The 14,995-nt window shown below is 36.0% G+C and overlaps 1 protein-coding gene across 1 annotated transcript in view; it reads left to right on the top strand.

The window, feature by feature from the left end:
- The window catches only part of CSMD1 (CUB and Sushi multiple domains 1), a gene marked incomplete at both ends in the record, with an annotated part of 1,059,366 nt that overhangs the window by 951,397 nt on the left and 92,974 nt on the right, over window positions 1–14,995 (top strand). Inside the window, 4 exons of the mRNA XM_084202054.1 lie at window positions 1,722–1,899; window positions 3,761–3,906; window positions 5,307–5,387; window positions 5,537–5,650. Of these exons, the coding sequence (XP_084058180.1) occupies window positions 1,722–1,899; window positions 3,761–3,906; window positions 5,307–5,387; window positions 5,537–5,650 (519 nt within the window). The remainder of the gene's footprint in view (window positions 1–1,721; window positions 1,900–3,760; window positions 3,907–5,306; window positions 5,388–5,536; window positions 5,651–14,995) is intronic.

The following is a 14,995-nucleotide window of genomic DNA, read 5'->3' as shown; positions in this document are numbered from 1 at the left end:
GAAAATAAAAAATGTATGCAATCAATAACACCATTAATAAACCTGTCAAAATTATAGTAAACTACAAATATATTTAGATATAAAATTTCAATCAGAAAAATTCTGTATTTTAATTTCTAATTAGTCTCAGGAAGTGCATTTCCCTGTAGTAAGCATAATTGTCAAATCACTCTTAGTTGTAAACATAGAGTACTGTGGATGTGCAGAGAATAGAGTAGATTTCTGAGACCAGACAAAATGACTATGGCAGAAATGTAGGGGTTTAGGAAATAGTAAAAAGTGGGCTTGAGTCACATTTTCATCACAACTCCTAGAGTTTGATAGAACCTGTCAGATGCCCTTGGCCACTAGAAGCAATCAGGAATCAGAGAGATAGAACCAAGCCTTCATTTTCCTTAGCTGGTTTCATTTGTTGTCCACTAAAGATTCATGGTTCAGGAGCAGGTGCCATTCTGTACAGAGAATCACAAACTGGGTCAGGTTGGAAGGGACCACAGTGAGTCATCTTGTCCAACCTCCTGCTCAAGCAGAATCATCCTAGAGCACATGGCACAGGATTGTGTCCAGAAAGATGTGCTAAATACATGTTAGTACTGATATGGATGAAGAAAGTGAAGTAGTTAAAGCCTCCTTAGCCTGTCCTATAAATCCAGAGATTATTAAAAGTACTCCTTCAAAAAGGGCTACTCATCTATTAGCCAGATGACCTTCTACCACAACAGTATAGCAGCTTTAAACCATACAGAAAATGAGACATCCTTCTGCATTATCAGTCCTTCTTCCTTTTTCCCTTCTCCTTTTCTGTTTTTTTTTTCCTTTTATCAATTTTTTCTACTTTAATTTTCCATCACTTCTTAAGTTGAAAAAGAAATTAGAGGGTCTGAAGGAGAGTCACAGCAACACTGACAATAATAACATAAGCCTAATGATAAGAGCTAAATAGAAATGTTCTAGAGGAAGGCTGAGTGCCCATAAATGAGATAAGGGTCTCATTCTAATGGGTGAGACTCACTAATTTACACTAATAGCCATATGTCTACTTGAATACATGCTTTCATCCATAGTCAGTCATTTCTTCCAAACTGAGACTCCAAAGAGCACATTATCACATATTTGCTACCCTTGAATAAAGTCAACCTTTTCATAACTTTGATTTGGCTACAGACTTCATTCAGCAAGTGTGCACAAAGTCATGTCTGTATGTCCATTTTAGTTGTCATAAGCATAATTAACATACAATCTGCAAGTGTATCACCATTAAAAATTACTCAAACCTGTCAGAAATAAAGCATAATGGTTTTGGACTAGTGAAAGAACAATCAGTCTATTTTTTCCAGAATTGTATTCCCGTTCAGTTAGAGTTCAGTTGGATCGAAACAGTCAGGACACCTTTGTTTATTTGGTTTTTAGTCTTGAATGTAAATAAAAGGTGCCCCTTTTTAAATGTGTGTGGACTTAGTTTCAAGAATTATATGCAAACAATACTACCAGTAGATTTTGATGAATTTTAAGAAATTAAACCTTAAGGACATCAGCATAAGTTACTTCTAGAAATGTCAGTATTTATTTGAGAAGCAACCAACCAAGGAAAAGGCTGTCTTTAAGACAGGTTGTCTTGTCTTGTGGAGATTTAGGAATTTGGTAGCATTTTGATATTCCTCTTGTAACATGAAAAACTATTTTCTACCACTAATTTTTTTTCTCATTTGTTTTCTTTTCAGCTCCTTGTGGCTATAATGTAACTGCTCAGAATGGTACAGTTTATTCCCCAGGATTTCCAGATGAATACCCAAATTCCAAAGACTGTACTTGGTTAATTATTGTATCTCCAGGCCATGGGATTTATATCAACTTTACATTACTCCAGACTGAACCTGTGAATGACTACATTGCAGTTTGGTATGCAATTATTTTTATAACAGAAATGATTTTTTTCTGATTGATTAATCAAGTCTCAGTGTCCCAAGCTACAGATTTTCTTAGTGTTGCTCTTTAGGTTGTCATATGCGCTGAAGAACAGCATAAAACAACTTCTAAGGTTATCTGAAAAAAAAATTAAATCACTGTCTGACCTCTTTAAGAATACTGTTCCAAAATACTTTGAAGCTCAAGCTCAGTTATCAATCAGGCTTGTTTGACTCTCTCTTCTTTAAGCTGAGGCCATGTGAGGTCAAAGTGATGTAATAATCTACACTATGTTGAATTATGTGTTTGATGAACACACCAGCAATATAAGTTAGGTTTTGCAAAAATTTCTGACATCTTCAAACATTAACTAATTTAGGCATTAAGTAAGATTTTCTTAAGTTTTCTTAATATTTCAATATGCCTGATAGACATAGTTTTTAATATTTTCTGACCCAGAATTTTAGGCCTTGTACCTCCATGTATTTAAGCTTCATATTACATGTTCCTCTTCTCTGAATTTGTATTTCTTTCCATACAAACCCATTCAATTTGTGACCTCCTCTGAAGGAAGAGGCCTTAGAGCTGTCTAAATTCTTGCATAAGGATTTACTGTACTCAAGAACAGGCATAGATAATGCTGAAGGTGTTGGACATGTCATCTCTGTCTAGCCATGGTCCTTACCCCACATACTGTGCAAAGTGACTTCTCATATATGCTGCAAATAGTTCAGGAAAAGGAAGATTTGCACAGAATATAGGATGTATTTTATTGCTATGTGAGTCAGCTGCTCTGATCTCCCAGCTAGTCCACCATTCCTGTAGCTATTGGTGAGGTTTTTTCAGTTTATAGAGATGTGCAACTGTTACTGAACAGCCATTTGGTTGCCTCTGGTATTTGCACTACCTGTATGCCTAAGTGTAAAATACATCATAGATTGTCTTCCCTGGCAGGTTGTATATATACAACCTGCTCGGCTTTTCAATGATGCAGCTGATGTGAATAAATATACCTCTGATTGAAAGACAGTAAAAGGTCAAATCAACAGCTTTCAGAGACATTCTAGATAATCTCAAGCCTTATAAAATAACATTTTACAAAAGTTTTTTCATTTAGTTTAGATTCATTACATGTAATATACAAAATAACCAGAAATAAGTGTTGTAGAGCTCAAAAAATTCTTTAGTGATAAAAGTAGGGAGTTTTGGCTATTTATTCATTCTGACTGTTCTGAATGTTGTACATTATGACACCGGAAGTGAATGAAGCCTGATGTTACTGGAGTATGTTTCCCTTTTTGTGTCTTATCATACTGTTGAAAAACACAAAACACAAGATTATTTCATTGTTTTTTCTCCCTCTTTTGTTTTCCCCCCCCCCTTAGAATATACCTTTGAATCTTTGGAATTTATTTAAAGGGCAGAGTACCTTGCAATTTCCATGCCTCTGTGAGTCTTCAACCATGAGTTGAAGAATTGTAGCCCCTGCGTTAAAATGCTAGAAATATGACAGTATTACAAGATTTCTATCTTTAGACTTTTTCTACATCTGATCTGTATGTGACAATTTTTGGCAGGAACACACATTGAAAATTCCTTGCCACCACTACATTTCTGGCCAATGTAAATATAAAAACTCTTGCAAAGTAGCCTGGTCTACTTTGCAAGTAAAATATCAGTTTGAAGTTGGAAAAAATATTCCGTGTGCTAGGGAAAAAAAAAGAAAATCATTTAAAATCATTAGGAAAAACATTTTTTACAAAAATTTAAACTGTTCTCCAGAGAAAATAGACTCTTAATTTGAATGTTAAGAGCATCAGTTTTTCAGCTAATTTTTCAATGTTTTACATTCCAGGGATGGTCCTGACCACAATTCGCCTCAGCTAGGAGTTTTCAGTGGGAACACAGCTCTGGAAACAGCTTACAGTTCTACCAATCAAGTCCTCCTCAAATTTCACAGTGATTTTTCAACAGGAGGATTCTTTGTCCTCAATTTTCATGGTGTGTTTTCTTTATATAATTAGCATCTAATTACCACAATCATTTAGTGCATTTTCAAAATATTTCTTAACTTTGCGGTTTCCTGACTTACCAGGACTCATGGATTTGCTGTTTGTGTTTTTTGTTTGTTTGTTTGGGTTTTTTGTTTGGTTTTGGGTTTTGGTGTGTTTTTCTGCTTGGTTGGGGTTTTTTTGGTTTTTTAATAACAGTACTTATGAGTTTTTTAAAATTACATGTAAAAAATCCTAAGAATGTTAGTTTGGGACTTTTAATAAACTGTGCTCTATCTTTAATGTTAACCATTACCATCTAATATTAAACTCTTACTCTTTTAATTACTTTGGCCTGTTTATTCAATAAGATTTAATTTTCTTTACTAAAATTATTCTCCAGAAGAGTTCCTGGGGTGCTACGGTAGGGTTGAACAATAGCATAAAGACTGATATGCAGCAAAATACTTTGTTCAAAGTTACACTCAGGGCTAAAGGTGGTGAAAATTAGGCATCTAACTCAGAAGTGAAAAGCTGAACTCTAATTCTAGCTCTAATTCAGACTAAGTCACCCAAAATATGTATAATAAATGGAAGATTATTAGCCTTCTGGACTCTAAATCAAAAATATACAATGAATGAATTCTCAAAGATCAAATAAATCTCACAGAAAGAGAGTACTGAGATACCTGTTTGCATGGGGAAGTCTATATCAAATTGTTACTCAGAATCTGAAATGTTTCTCTTGTCTGTACACTTCTCCTAAATCAAGTTAATGACACATGGTCATTCACTGTACTTAATCTGAGAAGCAAAAACTAAAGTGGATAGGACTATCCACTTGTCCAGAGAATTTTGTTCTGACAGTAAATTTATTTCTTGAGGGGGATAGTTTTCTTTAGGTTATGCACTCTCATCACAATCTTTATTTCTGTTTTGAATTTTTTTTTAATCCAGAAAGGGCTTCTTCAACTATTGCAGGCATTCTCTTCCATTTTAGAAACACAGCCATTTTAGTGGTCACCTTTCTTATGAGATTGCTCATAATTTATTGAAACAGATTTGAAAAGCAGACAAGAGACTTTGTTTAAAGAGTTATAGAATGTTTTTAATTTAAGGGGACCTTCAAGATCATCTAGTTTCAACCTCCCTGCCATGGGCAGGAACATCTTCTACTAGACCAGGTTTAGACCTAGACTTGTATGATTCCTGAGATTCACAACTTCTCTGGGCAACCCATTCCAGTATCTCACCACACTCATGTCATGTCATGACATTTAACTTGAAAATGTTTAAGAGAGAGACCACGAGTGCAGCTCTAGCAATTTGGGAAGTGTGAATACAAAATGACTTTTCTGTAAAGTACTCCTTAGCTCACCAGTATTAATTTTTTTTCTCTTAAATTGGCAGCTTATCAGCTCAGGAAGTGCCAGCCTCCACCTATAGTTCCACATGCAGATTTGTTTACAGAAGATGATGACTTTGAAATAGGTAAAAAGATAGTATTTTTTTTTTTATTTCTTCTGTTTTCACTTGAATTCTAATTAAATGAAGCTATTTCATCTTCCACCTGAGATTTTGATATATTTCTGTTTGAAGGATTTTTTGAGGTTTAACTTTTTTTTCAATACCTTTTCCAGGAGATTTTGTGAAGTACAGGTGCCATCCTGGTTTTACCCTTGTTGGACAAGATATATTAACCTGCAAACTGAATGCACAGTTGCAGTTTGAAGGATCCTCTCCATCCTGTGAAGGTAAATATATACTTGCATGGCATGTATATCATTAATATGCATCCTACAGAAAGCATCAAATTTATGGCACTGTCATTCCATTGATGCTTAAAAGAAAATTTTCCATTTATTTCTTTATTATCTAAGAAATGCATATTTTTGTATATTTGGACCTAAGAATTTTGTGTAGAAATTTTATTCTTTAGAACCAATGAGAAGTGATTTTAACTATTTGACTCCACGACTACTGAAACACTGATTTCTAAAATTCATTTGAAATATTCTATATTGCTTCATAACAAACCAAGGATTTATTTTTACTTTTGAAGAATATTAAAAATATGAAATTAAGTTTTCAAAATAAAATAAGAAATTATTCTCTGTGCTTTGACAAATATGGTGACATTGTATAACAGAGTCACATGAAAAAGCTGTTTTAAAATAATATGTGGTAAATTTAAATTTTTCAAAGTATTAAATCTCTTTAAACTATTTATATTGTGTTGATAAATATGGCATTTCAAACAAGGAACTAAAAATTTAATATGAATGATGTTTAGATGCACATTTTTGTATAATGTCCTCATCTTCATGGAAAATGAGTTTATCCTGGAAATTTGTATTCAGTCTTCCAACCTTTGTTTTTCAAAAAATGTTGTTTGACCTTTTTTTCTTTATTTTATTTAATTTTGTTAAATAGCGGATGACAAAAAGGTTTTGAAATGTTGCAAAAGTGATCAAAGAATCATCTGTAGAATTTTGTCCTGAAGTACCTCAAAATTTTGGGGGAAAATTAGTTACTGCTGAGATGCTATCATTAAAATTTAAGAAAATCAAAAAGTAAACAGAATTTCTCTCTTCTGTATTATACAAGTTTAACTTTGATCTTTAATATGCAATTGTGGATGGAGTATCTTCCATATCACGAGGTGAAAACATCTATATGCACAAATGGTAGTGCTGGAAGCACAACAATTATTGTGACACTGTAATTATAGCTGTATGTGTATCTTCCTTCCTATTGCCCTGGTTCTCTACTTTCATGATTTAAAAATTAATAAAGAAATCATAGTGCAAACTATTAGCCTATTGATACCACAGACATTGGACTCCATATCTTTGTTTTGAGTAGAAAAGAATCATTATTCATTTCAAGACCCTCACCATAAAATATGTAGAATAAATGGAAATATTGTGTAGTTTTATGTCTTTCCTGTTAGGATAACTGAGTACTTATTAATGTTTCTGATTATTTCTTTTTTTAATCAATTTATTTCTCTGTTTGTCATGGTTTGAGCCTGGCTCAATGCCAGTGCCCCCATGAAAAATACTTCCTCCCTGGTGTCTGCTGTGAGATGTGATCAGAAATAGAGCAAAGCAGGCTCCAGCTTAAGAATAAAAAAGGAAAAACTTTATCAACCTACAACTATACATAACAAGAAACACACAATTTGGTATGAAAACCTTACATGTCTCATCCCTCCTCCTCACCCCACCAGACTTTCCATACATCCACCCTTCAGATCATCAACTCTCGATCTGTCACCACCCTTTAGATAATCAATTCTCAGTTCATCAAGGAGAGAGGAGTCCCTCTTGCACCATGGGCTTCCCCTGTGAGCACAGTTGAAACTTTGTGTGTTTCCCAGTCACACGTGGCACTGCCTGGAGATCATCTGCCATTGTGACATCTTCCTTCCATGCCCAGTGCTCTCACCACTGTGCATGGACCAGAACTGCTTCTAGGGTTTTCCTTTCAAAGGGTGCTTTGCCCAGTTCCAAAAAAGCAGTCTCTCACTTATGGGACACATGTCCCCCCAAAATTTCATCCCCTGGGGCCGAGGGGTCCCGAGAACAGAGATCCTCTTCTTCTTCCTGAAGGGCACCACCACCGCCCTCCTCACCTATCGTCTCTGTCCACGCACTCCTTCACATCACATCACTGCACTCTCTTGGCTCTGAGCCATCGCCTCCCCCTAGATTCAGTCTCTGTGTCACAGGAAAAATGGTTCTGTCCATGGCTATACAAGAAAAGTCCGGCCAAAGGCCACTCCATCACCTCCTCCCACCTAGGATTCTTCTCTACTTCTCCCATGGCCCATTTCCTCTTATCTATATCTCTCTTCTCATTCAAGGAGAATCAGCACTTTTAAGGTTCCCATCATCAAAAAAAGGGTTTAAAGTCTCAGGCTTGGCCTGTGCAGAACTCCCAGGGCTGCCCTGCCGGCCCCTTCTCCCCGCACTCCCCCCTTCTCCTTCTCGGCTGGCCGTGCTATCAAATCTCAAGGTGGCACAGGCACAGACACCAGCTCGCTCTCTCTCTCTCTCTACTCCGGGGGAGCTGCCCGATGTCTCTCCAGGTTCCTGCACCCTTCCATCCTGCAGGAGCCTTCTCCTCCCTTCTCTGTCCAGGGCCCCCCAGCCTACCTCACTCAGGCCTCGTGGTTTCCCCTCCCCGCCCAGCCTGGAGCCGGGCAGGGGAGGCCTGACCGCTTTCATGGACTGGAACCAAGAGAGTTTTCCCCCCAGAGTTCTCAGCTTTTAACCCCCTGTGTTCTCAGAGGTGTATCCATGTCCTCAGTGGCCACACCAGGTGCCAATATTCAAATCTGAGCACCTATTGGTTTGACCACTGCATCCCAATAAAACCTACTTCCTCTCAAACACGACACTGTTATAAGTGTATTTTAATACGTTGATTGCACTGCAAATCCAGACTTCATTTTTTACTTAACAGCAACAGCAGTAACTTAACTCTTGACTATGTCAATTAGAGTGTAATTGTAAAATGAAAGCCTGAAGTAAACTGAATAATTATTGTAAAATCTACAGAGATATTAGGAACTTCTGATAAGGGTTAGCCACCCATAACCATTCCTGCAGATACTGTGCAAATGGCTGCTCTTTCTCTGGCTGTATCCTGTGAATACAGCAAAACTTTGTTACGAGGAGGGCATCAAAAGAAGTAATCTGATCATGAAAAACAAAAGTGCCATTGAGTGATTCAAAGACTGTAGTAAATAGAACTGGAGGCATTAGAGTAAGATTCTGGCAGTTATTTTGGACAGACATAAGAGAAGAATTTCTTGAGGTAAATTGGCATGCACCTGATTTCCTTTCTTCAGCCAAGTTGTATCTTTTTATAAATTTCTTTTCTGGAAAGTAGAATTACTTGGTTTTATTTCTATCCCAGCCTCCCCAGTATTACTATGGAGATAAATGTTGAATTAATTCCTATTTTATTATAAAACCCTAACTTATATTTATGAACGGCACGAAATATTTCTAGATGATTTAAAAGTTGTGCTTTTAATGACTGCCTTTATAGTGTTTACTCATAGATAAATATTTGAAGGGACACATGTTGTGCTTTGTAAACCTAAGTATGTGAAGGGAGAATATTTCTTGTACAGAAATTCTGTACACCAGAATATATACCCAGTGTTCCATATCTAGCACTGGCCACTAATGATTTTCTAGAGCAGAACAGAAAGTCATTGCAAACATGAAGGTAATTAAGGCCTCAAACCAACTGTAGCTAAACCAGTCTTAAGCCAGCAATGTTCTTTATATTTTGAATCCTATATGGTTGTTTCTTCAGTAGAATTACTCAGTCCTATTTTGAACCCATGTAAATGCCTTAAATCCACAAATTTTTTGTGCAAGAAGTTACACAATTTATTTCTTTAAAATATGAAGTTATGTCTCTGTCTGCTTTGAACTTGCCACATGCTGTTTCCATTTTGTCCAGTTTTATGGGAAAAAAAATCAGTAACATGTTGGTCTCTATTCACCTTACTTATGGCATGATTCTATAGACCAGAAGATATTAAAGATCTTTAATCATTCTTCCCATCATTCCCAATACCCTATCCAATTCTATTCTATTTCTTTAGGAGTGATGCAGGATGGAACGGCATTTATAAGAAACTATTTTGTCCTCATAGGCTTGAAAAAAATTTGCTACTTGCTATGCAATTTGCATATTGTATTTCAAACTAATTAACTGCCTTCTCATATTTCTACATTTTACCTGTAATTTAATTTTTTTCACATTGTCTTCATATTTTTTAAAGATACAGAAGCACTTTCCATTTTCCTGAGCTGTGCCACTATGTTGTAGTAGTCAAAAAATATATTTATATGATAGAAAGCCAAATTCTAGGATATTATATGTGAGTCTGATGTCATATCTGACAGGCAAGAAAAATGAATCTGCATGACCAGTTCTACATCATTCTCAAGGAATGACCTCCAGAGCAGCTATACTCACAACACACCACAGTTTTCTTACAGCTCCTTTTCCCATCCTGTCTGAGGACAGACTTTCTCAAGATGTTTGGTGCTGTGTTATCTTGCCAGGTATTTTCTAACATATAGAGCCCTATGCAGCCCTACAGAACATGCTGTCAGTGTGAATGGGTTTATGCTTAAAAGTAGTTGAACTGTTGTCATTTTTGTTTCTACACTTGGAGGAATTGCTCTCATCCTGTACCTTTATACTCTTGCTACAAATTACTTTCATTTTTTAGTTGCTGTTAGGGAAGAGTAGAGATGTATATTAAAGCATTATGAGCATTGGGACAGGAAGAAATTTTCCTGTACTGGTCACAAAAATTGAGACACTAGTTAAACAGATAATGGGTATTCAGCATAAGGTAATATGGCTGCTCAAAACATTTAAATTAGAGGGGGAGTATGATAATAATGTCCTAATATGGTGATAATATTTATGAATAAAAAGCAAAATCAAAGATGAGGATATCAGAAATAGTATTATAGTTAAGAAGCTTGGTCAGACCTTCCACAAAAAACATAAATCAGATTTCTGTAAAAGCCATGTTAAGGAATGTGTTTCTCAAAGCTAGAATATGATGAAAGTGTTATGCTGACATGCAGAATTACCCTTCTCATGACACTACTCCACTGCACACAATTACATGTGACTGTAACATACAGATAGTTGTTATTTCCTGTTGTTTTTCTGTAGGCATTGCCTCTGTGCATGAATTTATGCAAGTTTAACAAATAACATTTTTTGGAATTTACATGTGCAACAATCTTATTAAAAATGAATGTAAAATAGATTACTTATGTCCTCCAATATGCCTAAAGCATGTTTTTAGTATTTATTCCTGTTATCATTCCAAACTATTTTACAGTAGCTACTTTTAATATTCATGGAGTTTACTTATAAATAATTTATTATTAAATATATTTTGGGGCTCAAACAGCTAATTTATTTTGCAGCTCAGATTTTCTCAAGTGGTAAATTTCACATCAATTCCTAAACTTCTAAATGTGTAGGGAGTTGAGTCAACCTGTAATTTAAGTGACAGAAGAGAGTCCATGAGGTATCCAATATGTTACTGTGTTAGTCAAACAAAAGAAACAATATTAAGAGTAGAATATTGTGGTGTGGTGACCTGGGCCACTCTGTCTCTCCCCTTCTCAGAGAGAGAGGAGAAGGAAACAAGATAGATAAAAAAAACTTGTAGGTCAAGATAAGGCAATTTACTAAAGCATAAGTGAAAGGTCGCATGCACAAGAAGAGAAAAAAGCCAAATATTTTGTTCTCTACTTTCCATCATCAGTCAATGTCCAGACTCTTCCTGGGAAGCAGGACTTCAGCATATGAAGCTGTTGTAAATAATGATTACACCCTCTTCTTCCTCTTTCTTTTCAGCCTTTATTGCTGAGCCAATGGCGTGTTGTATGGAATATCCCTTTGGTCAGTTTGGGTCAGCTGTCCTGACTCGGTCCCCTCCCAAGACCTTGCCCACCCCCAGCCTGCTGGGAGGTGGTGATGCAGAATGTTGGAGAGACAGCACTGATGCTGTGCCAGCACCACCCAGCAGTAGCCAAAATTCTGCTGCGTTATCAACTCCTTTCTAGCTACCAATGTAAAGCACAGCACTGTGAGGGGATGCTGTGGGGAAAAATAACTCCATTTCAGCTAAATCAAACCCAAATATATATGCCTCAACCAGAGTACTTTCAATTTATGAGTATTCTATTTTTAAATGTTATGCTAAAAGGGCAGAGCTAATATTATTGAAAAAAATAAAAGCTTGAAACAGCAGATTTTTTTTAACCTGTTGTGTGTATGATGAATACAAGATAATAACACTATGGAGTTTACTTTTATTCAAATTATAGGTATTAGCTGTGGTACTGAAAAATTGATGTGCCTTTTGTTTTAAGGAACAAGGTGAAGCAGTCTTACTGTCTCAGTATCTCAGTTTTATGTTTTCATATGTCTTCAGACGCATGAATCTTGTAAAATTTAAATCTTGTAAAGTGTAGCTTCCAGCCTAGAGATTAAGTTCTGTAATCAGCAGCTAAGTTATACTGGAGAGGAATTGGTGAGGAATTCATTAGGGGGCAGAAAGAGCCAATAAAGTCTGCCATGGTGAGCTGTGCCAATTTCCCACCAAATCCCATGGTACAGCCAGCTTCCCAGACTGCAGGGGGCAATACACAGTCTGCCCTCCCCTGAAGTACTTCTGAGCTGTTCCTCTCATTAGTCCCTGTGGTATATCAGCTATGAACAGCTTAGATTGGAAGGGACTTCTTGTCAAATGACTCTTAGCCATAGGAAATTATCTTGGCTATAGGAAGACCTGAAGCTATAGTTCAGTGTTTAAAAAGATTTGGTCACTTCTGTCCTAGAACAAAAGAGGAACTGAGCTGTTTACAGGTTAGAAGGACATAATAGTTTTGATCTTACTTGAATTTTCTGCTCTAGGAATATGCTGGTTTTTGTCTCAGTGACACAGAGGAATATTCCATATCTCCTTTCACCCTTAGCATCACTATTTGCACTGATTTGTATTAGAGGGGTATATTTTTTCCCCTTTCACATTATTTCTCCTTCCTGAAAATTGTTTCATTAGCAAAATTCTGAAATTTAGTAAGTGAATACAATAGAATATGTGGAGAAAAAAATTCCCACAGCAGTCCTGCTGATATCTTTTCAGTCCTAAAAGCAGTCAGACAAAAAGTCAGACACAATTAGGTGATAAAAATGTGGTTAACTTTATAAAGAATCCTTTATGGTGCACAACACACTGGAATACATGCTGAAAATGTGCTGAAGATGCATAAGGTAACATAAAGCAGACACAATTTTATGTTTCACAAATTAGCATAACTGACAAGAGTTCACAGTTAGAGATGAGGTAGTTCCTCACTGCTTCGACCCTTTTTTGAAACCCCCACTTTAGATACTAACTGAACTTTGTTTATGAGAAAGTGTCTTGAGAAGCCATTTTAACCTTTTTTCCCAGAGAATTTAACCTTGGTCCCCAAAGGATTCAAGTCTCTAGGAATGTGTTCTGTCTTTCTGACTAACAGAATAGGTGAAATGCTAGCTACAAATCTATGTAGTTATACAATAGACTACAGAGCTACAAATATATAAAAAAAATAATAAAGAAAAAAGGCAAAAATCAGTTTGGCATCACTGCATTGATAAGTTTCTTGTGTACATATGATGATGTGTTCAAGGAAGTACTCTGACCTTTAAGCTGTTGATTTTTGAAATTCACTCACCAAAGAAATGTTCTTAATTACAAAGCAGCATCATACTTTTCCTCAATTGTGAGAGAAGGGCATGAGGAAACATCTGCAAAAGGCACATTTTCCTCGTGGTGAATAATTTAGTTCCAGGTCCCTTCTTAAGATTTGGCTGCAAGGAATGAGACAGCTAAGAGCAGGTTTTCACTGTTGCTGATAATTTTTACATGCTTTTGAAATAATAATTTTTTTGTTATTTTTTCAAATTTAGTAAATCAGCTATTTCCATGTCTCTTTCATTCACTTTTTGTCCCTGATGTCTTTACATGAAAAACAAGATAGCCAAAGAGCAAAGCCGATAAAATAAAGAGGCAGGAAAAATAATTTTTGTTATTTTTTTACCCTTTCCTCTCCCCTCCACAATTTTCTGCTCCTGTTTCTTTTTCTTTTTGCAGACCATTCTTGCCATTTCTTCTCTGGAGCAATGCCACAGGTTTCTCAGATGATCACAGTCAGTGTCTGTGCTATATGAGCGTGTCTTTCTTCCTGTTCCATGACAGTTCTTTTATCCCAAAAGAAACTAACATTTTTCACTTCTCTGAATTGTTGACTTTCCTCTATGTTTTTATTTCATTCCTTCCCTGACTCAATTTTTCAAAGAGTCTTGCAGTGTATTTCTTGAGTTAGTGAACAATATCTCAGAACTTAGTGACAGTGTTCTGGGGATCACTATATACTGTTCTCAGGTTCTTTAAAATGTAATTTTGAAATCTATTCTTAGTTGATAATCATCCACCCAAGATTCCAAATTTTCATATACTGGAGTAAGTAAACAGAGTCCATTCAGTGAGTTCATAAGAAGATACTTAGAGGGCACCTCTCTGAATATTATACCTGGGTAACTTAGATGATAGAGCACCCATATAAAGCAGGCAATAACAGCATTTTAGAATAACCCATCTGTAAATTTCTCTGGAAGAATTGTACTATTACACTTCTCAAGTAATGTGATCACCAAACTTTAGGCTTGTCTGGACTGTATCTGTGTAACATGACTTTTTTTGCAAACCCCAAATCTGAATGACTACTATGTAATTGGTTTCATGAGTGATTTGACCGATGGTTATTTCCATAACTCCCTAAGATGCTGAGGAAAAGCAAGCAACAAAAGACATTTGTATCCTTAACATTTGTGCTGCTAGTGTTGAGACATGGAATGATACAAAACCACTCCAGATGTACTTCCTACTCTCCCATGTCCCATTCCAAATGACTCATACATTGCAACTTCTCGTTTGTCATGTTTATTTTATTGTAGCCATTTCTAAACCATAGTTGATCCAGAGAGGCAACAGTTTTCCGGTGTTGAAAAGAATCACTGTGTCTTGCTGGGAAAAGTCTGACAGCATCACTTATTTCTCCAGGGCACTTGTAATTTTTGACTTCCACCTGCAAGTTTGCAAAAGGTCTTCTGAGGGCAATGGTCCAGTTTGTAATGTTTGTTTATGGTATTTATGTGTGGATTTCCCCCTGTAGTTTACTTTTTCCGCTGATCACTTTTCCCTCTGTTGTTTTTCACCTTTCTTTCAACCTTTACTTTATTTAAGTGCTTGGGCACTGTGACAGATGATTTCCAGGAATGCATTTCTTCAAGATATATTTGTGAATCTTACACAAAAAGTATTGATATGAACATATATTATGAACCTGTGGACAAATGTATCAGGAAACAGATTTGAAAAAATTAGTCCTATGTGAGAGGCAAAATCTTAAAAAAAAATAGTTACAAACAAAACTTCCTAATCAAATCAGAGTTTAGGATATAAAACTTACAGTATTTTAATATAT

The sequence above is a fragment of the Fringilla coelebs genome (genome assembly GCF_963513975.1).
Source record: "Fringilla coelebs genome assembly, chromosome: 3".
Taxonomy (NCBI): Eukaryota; Metazoa; Chordata; class Aves; order Passeriformes; family Fringillidae; genus Fringilla; species Fringilla coelebs.
This window is presented reverse-complemented; position numbering and strand designations above follow the sequence as displayed.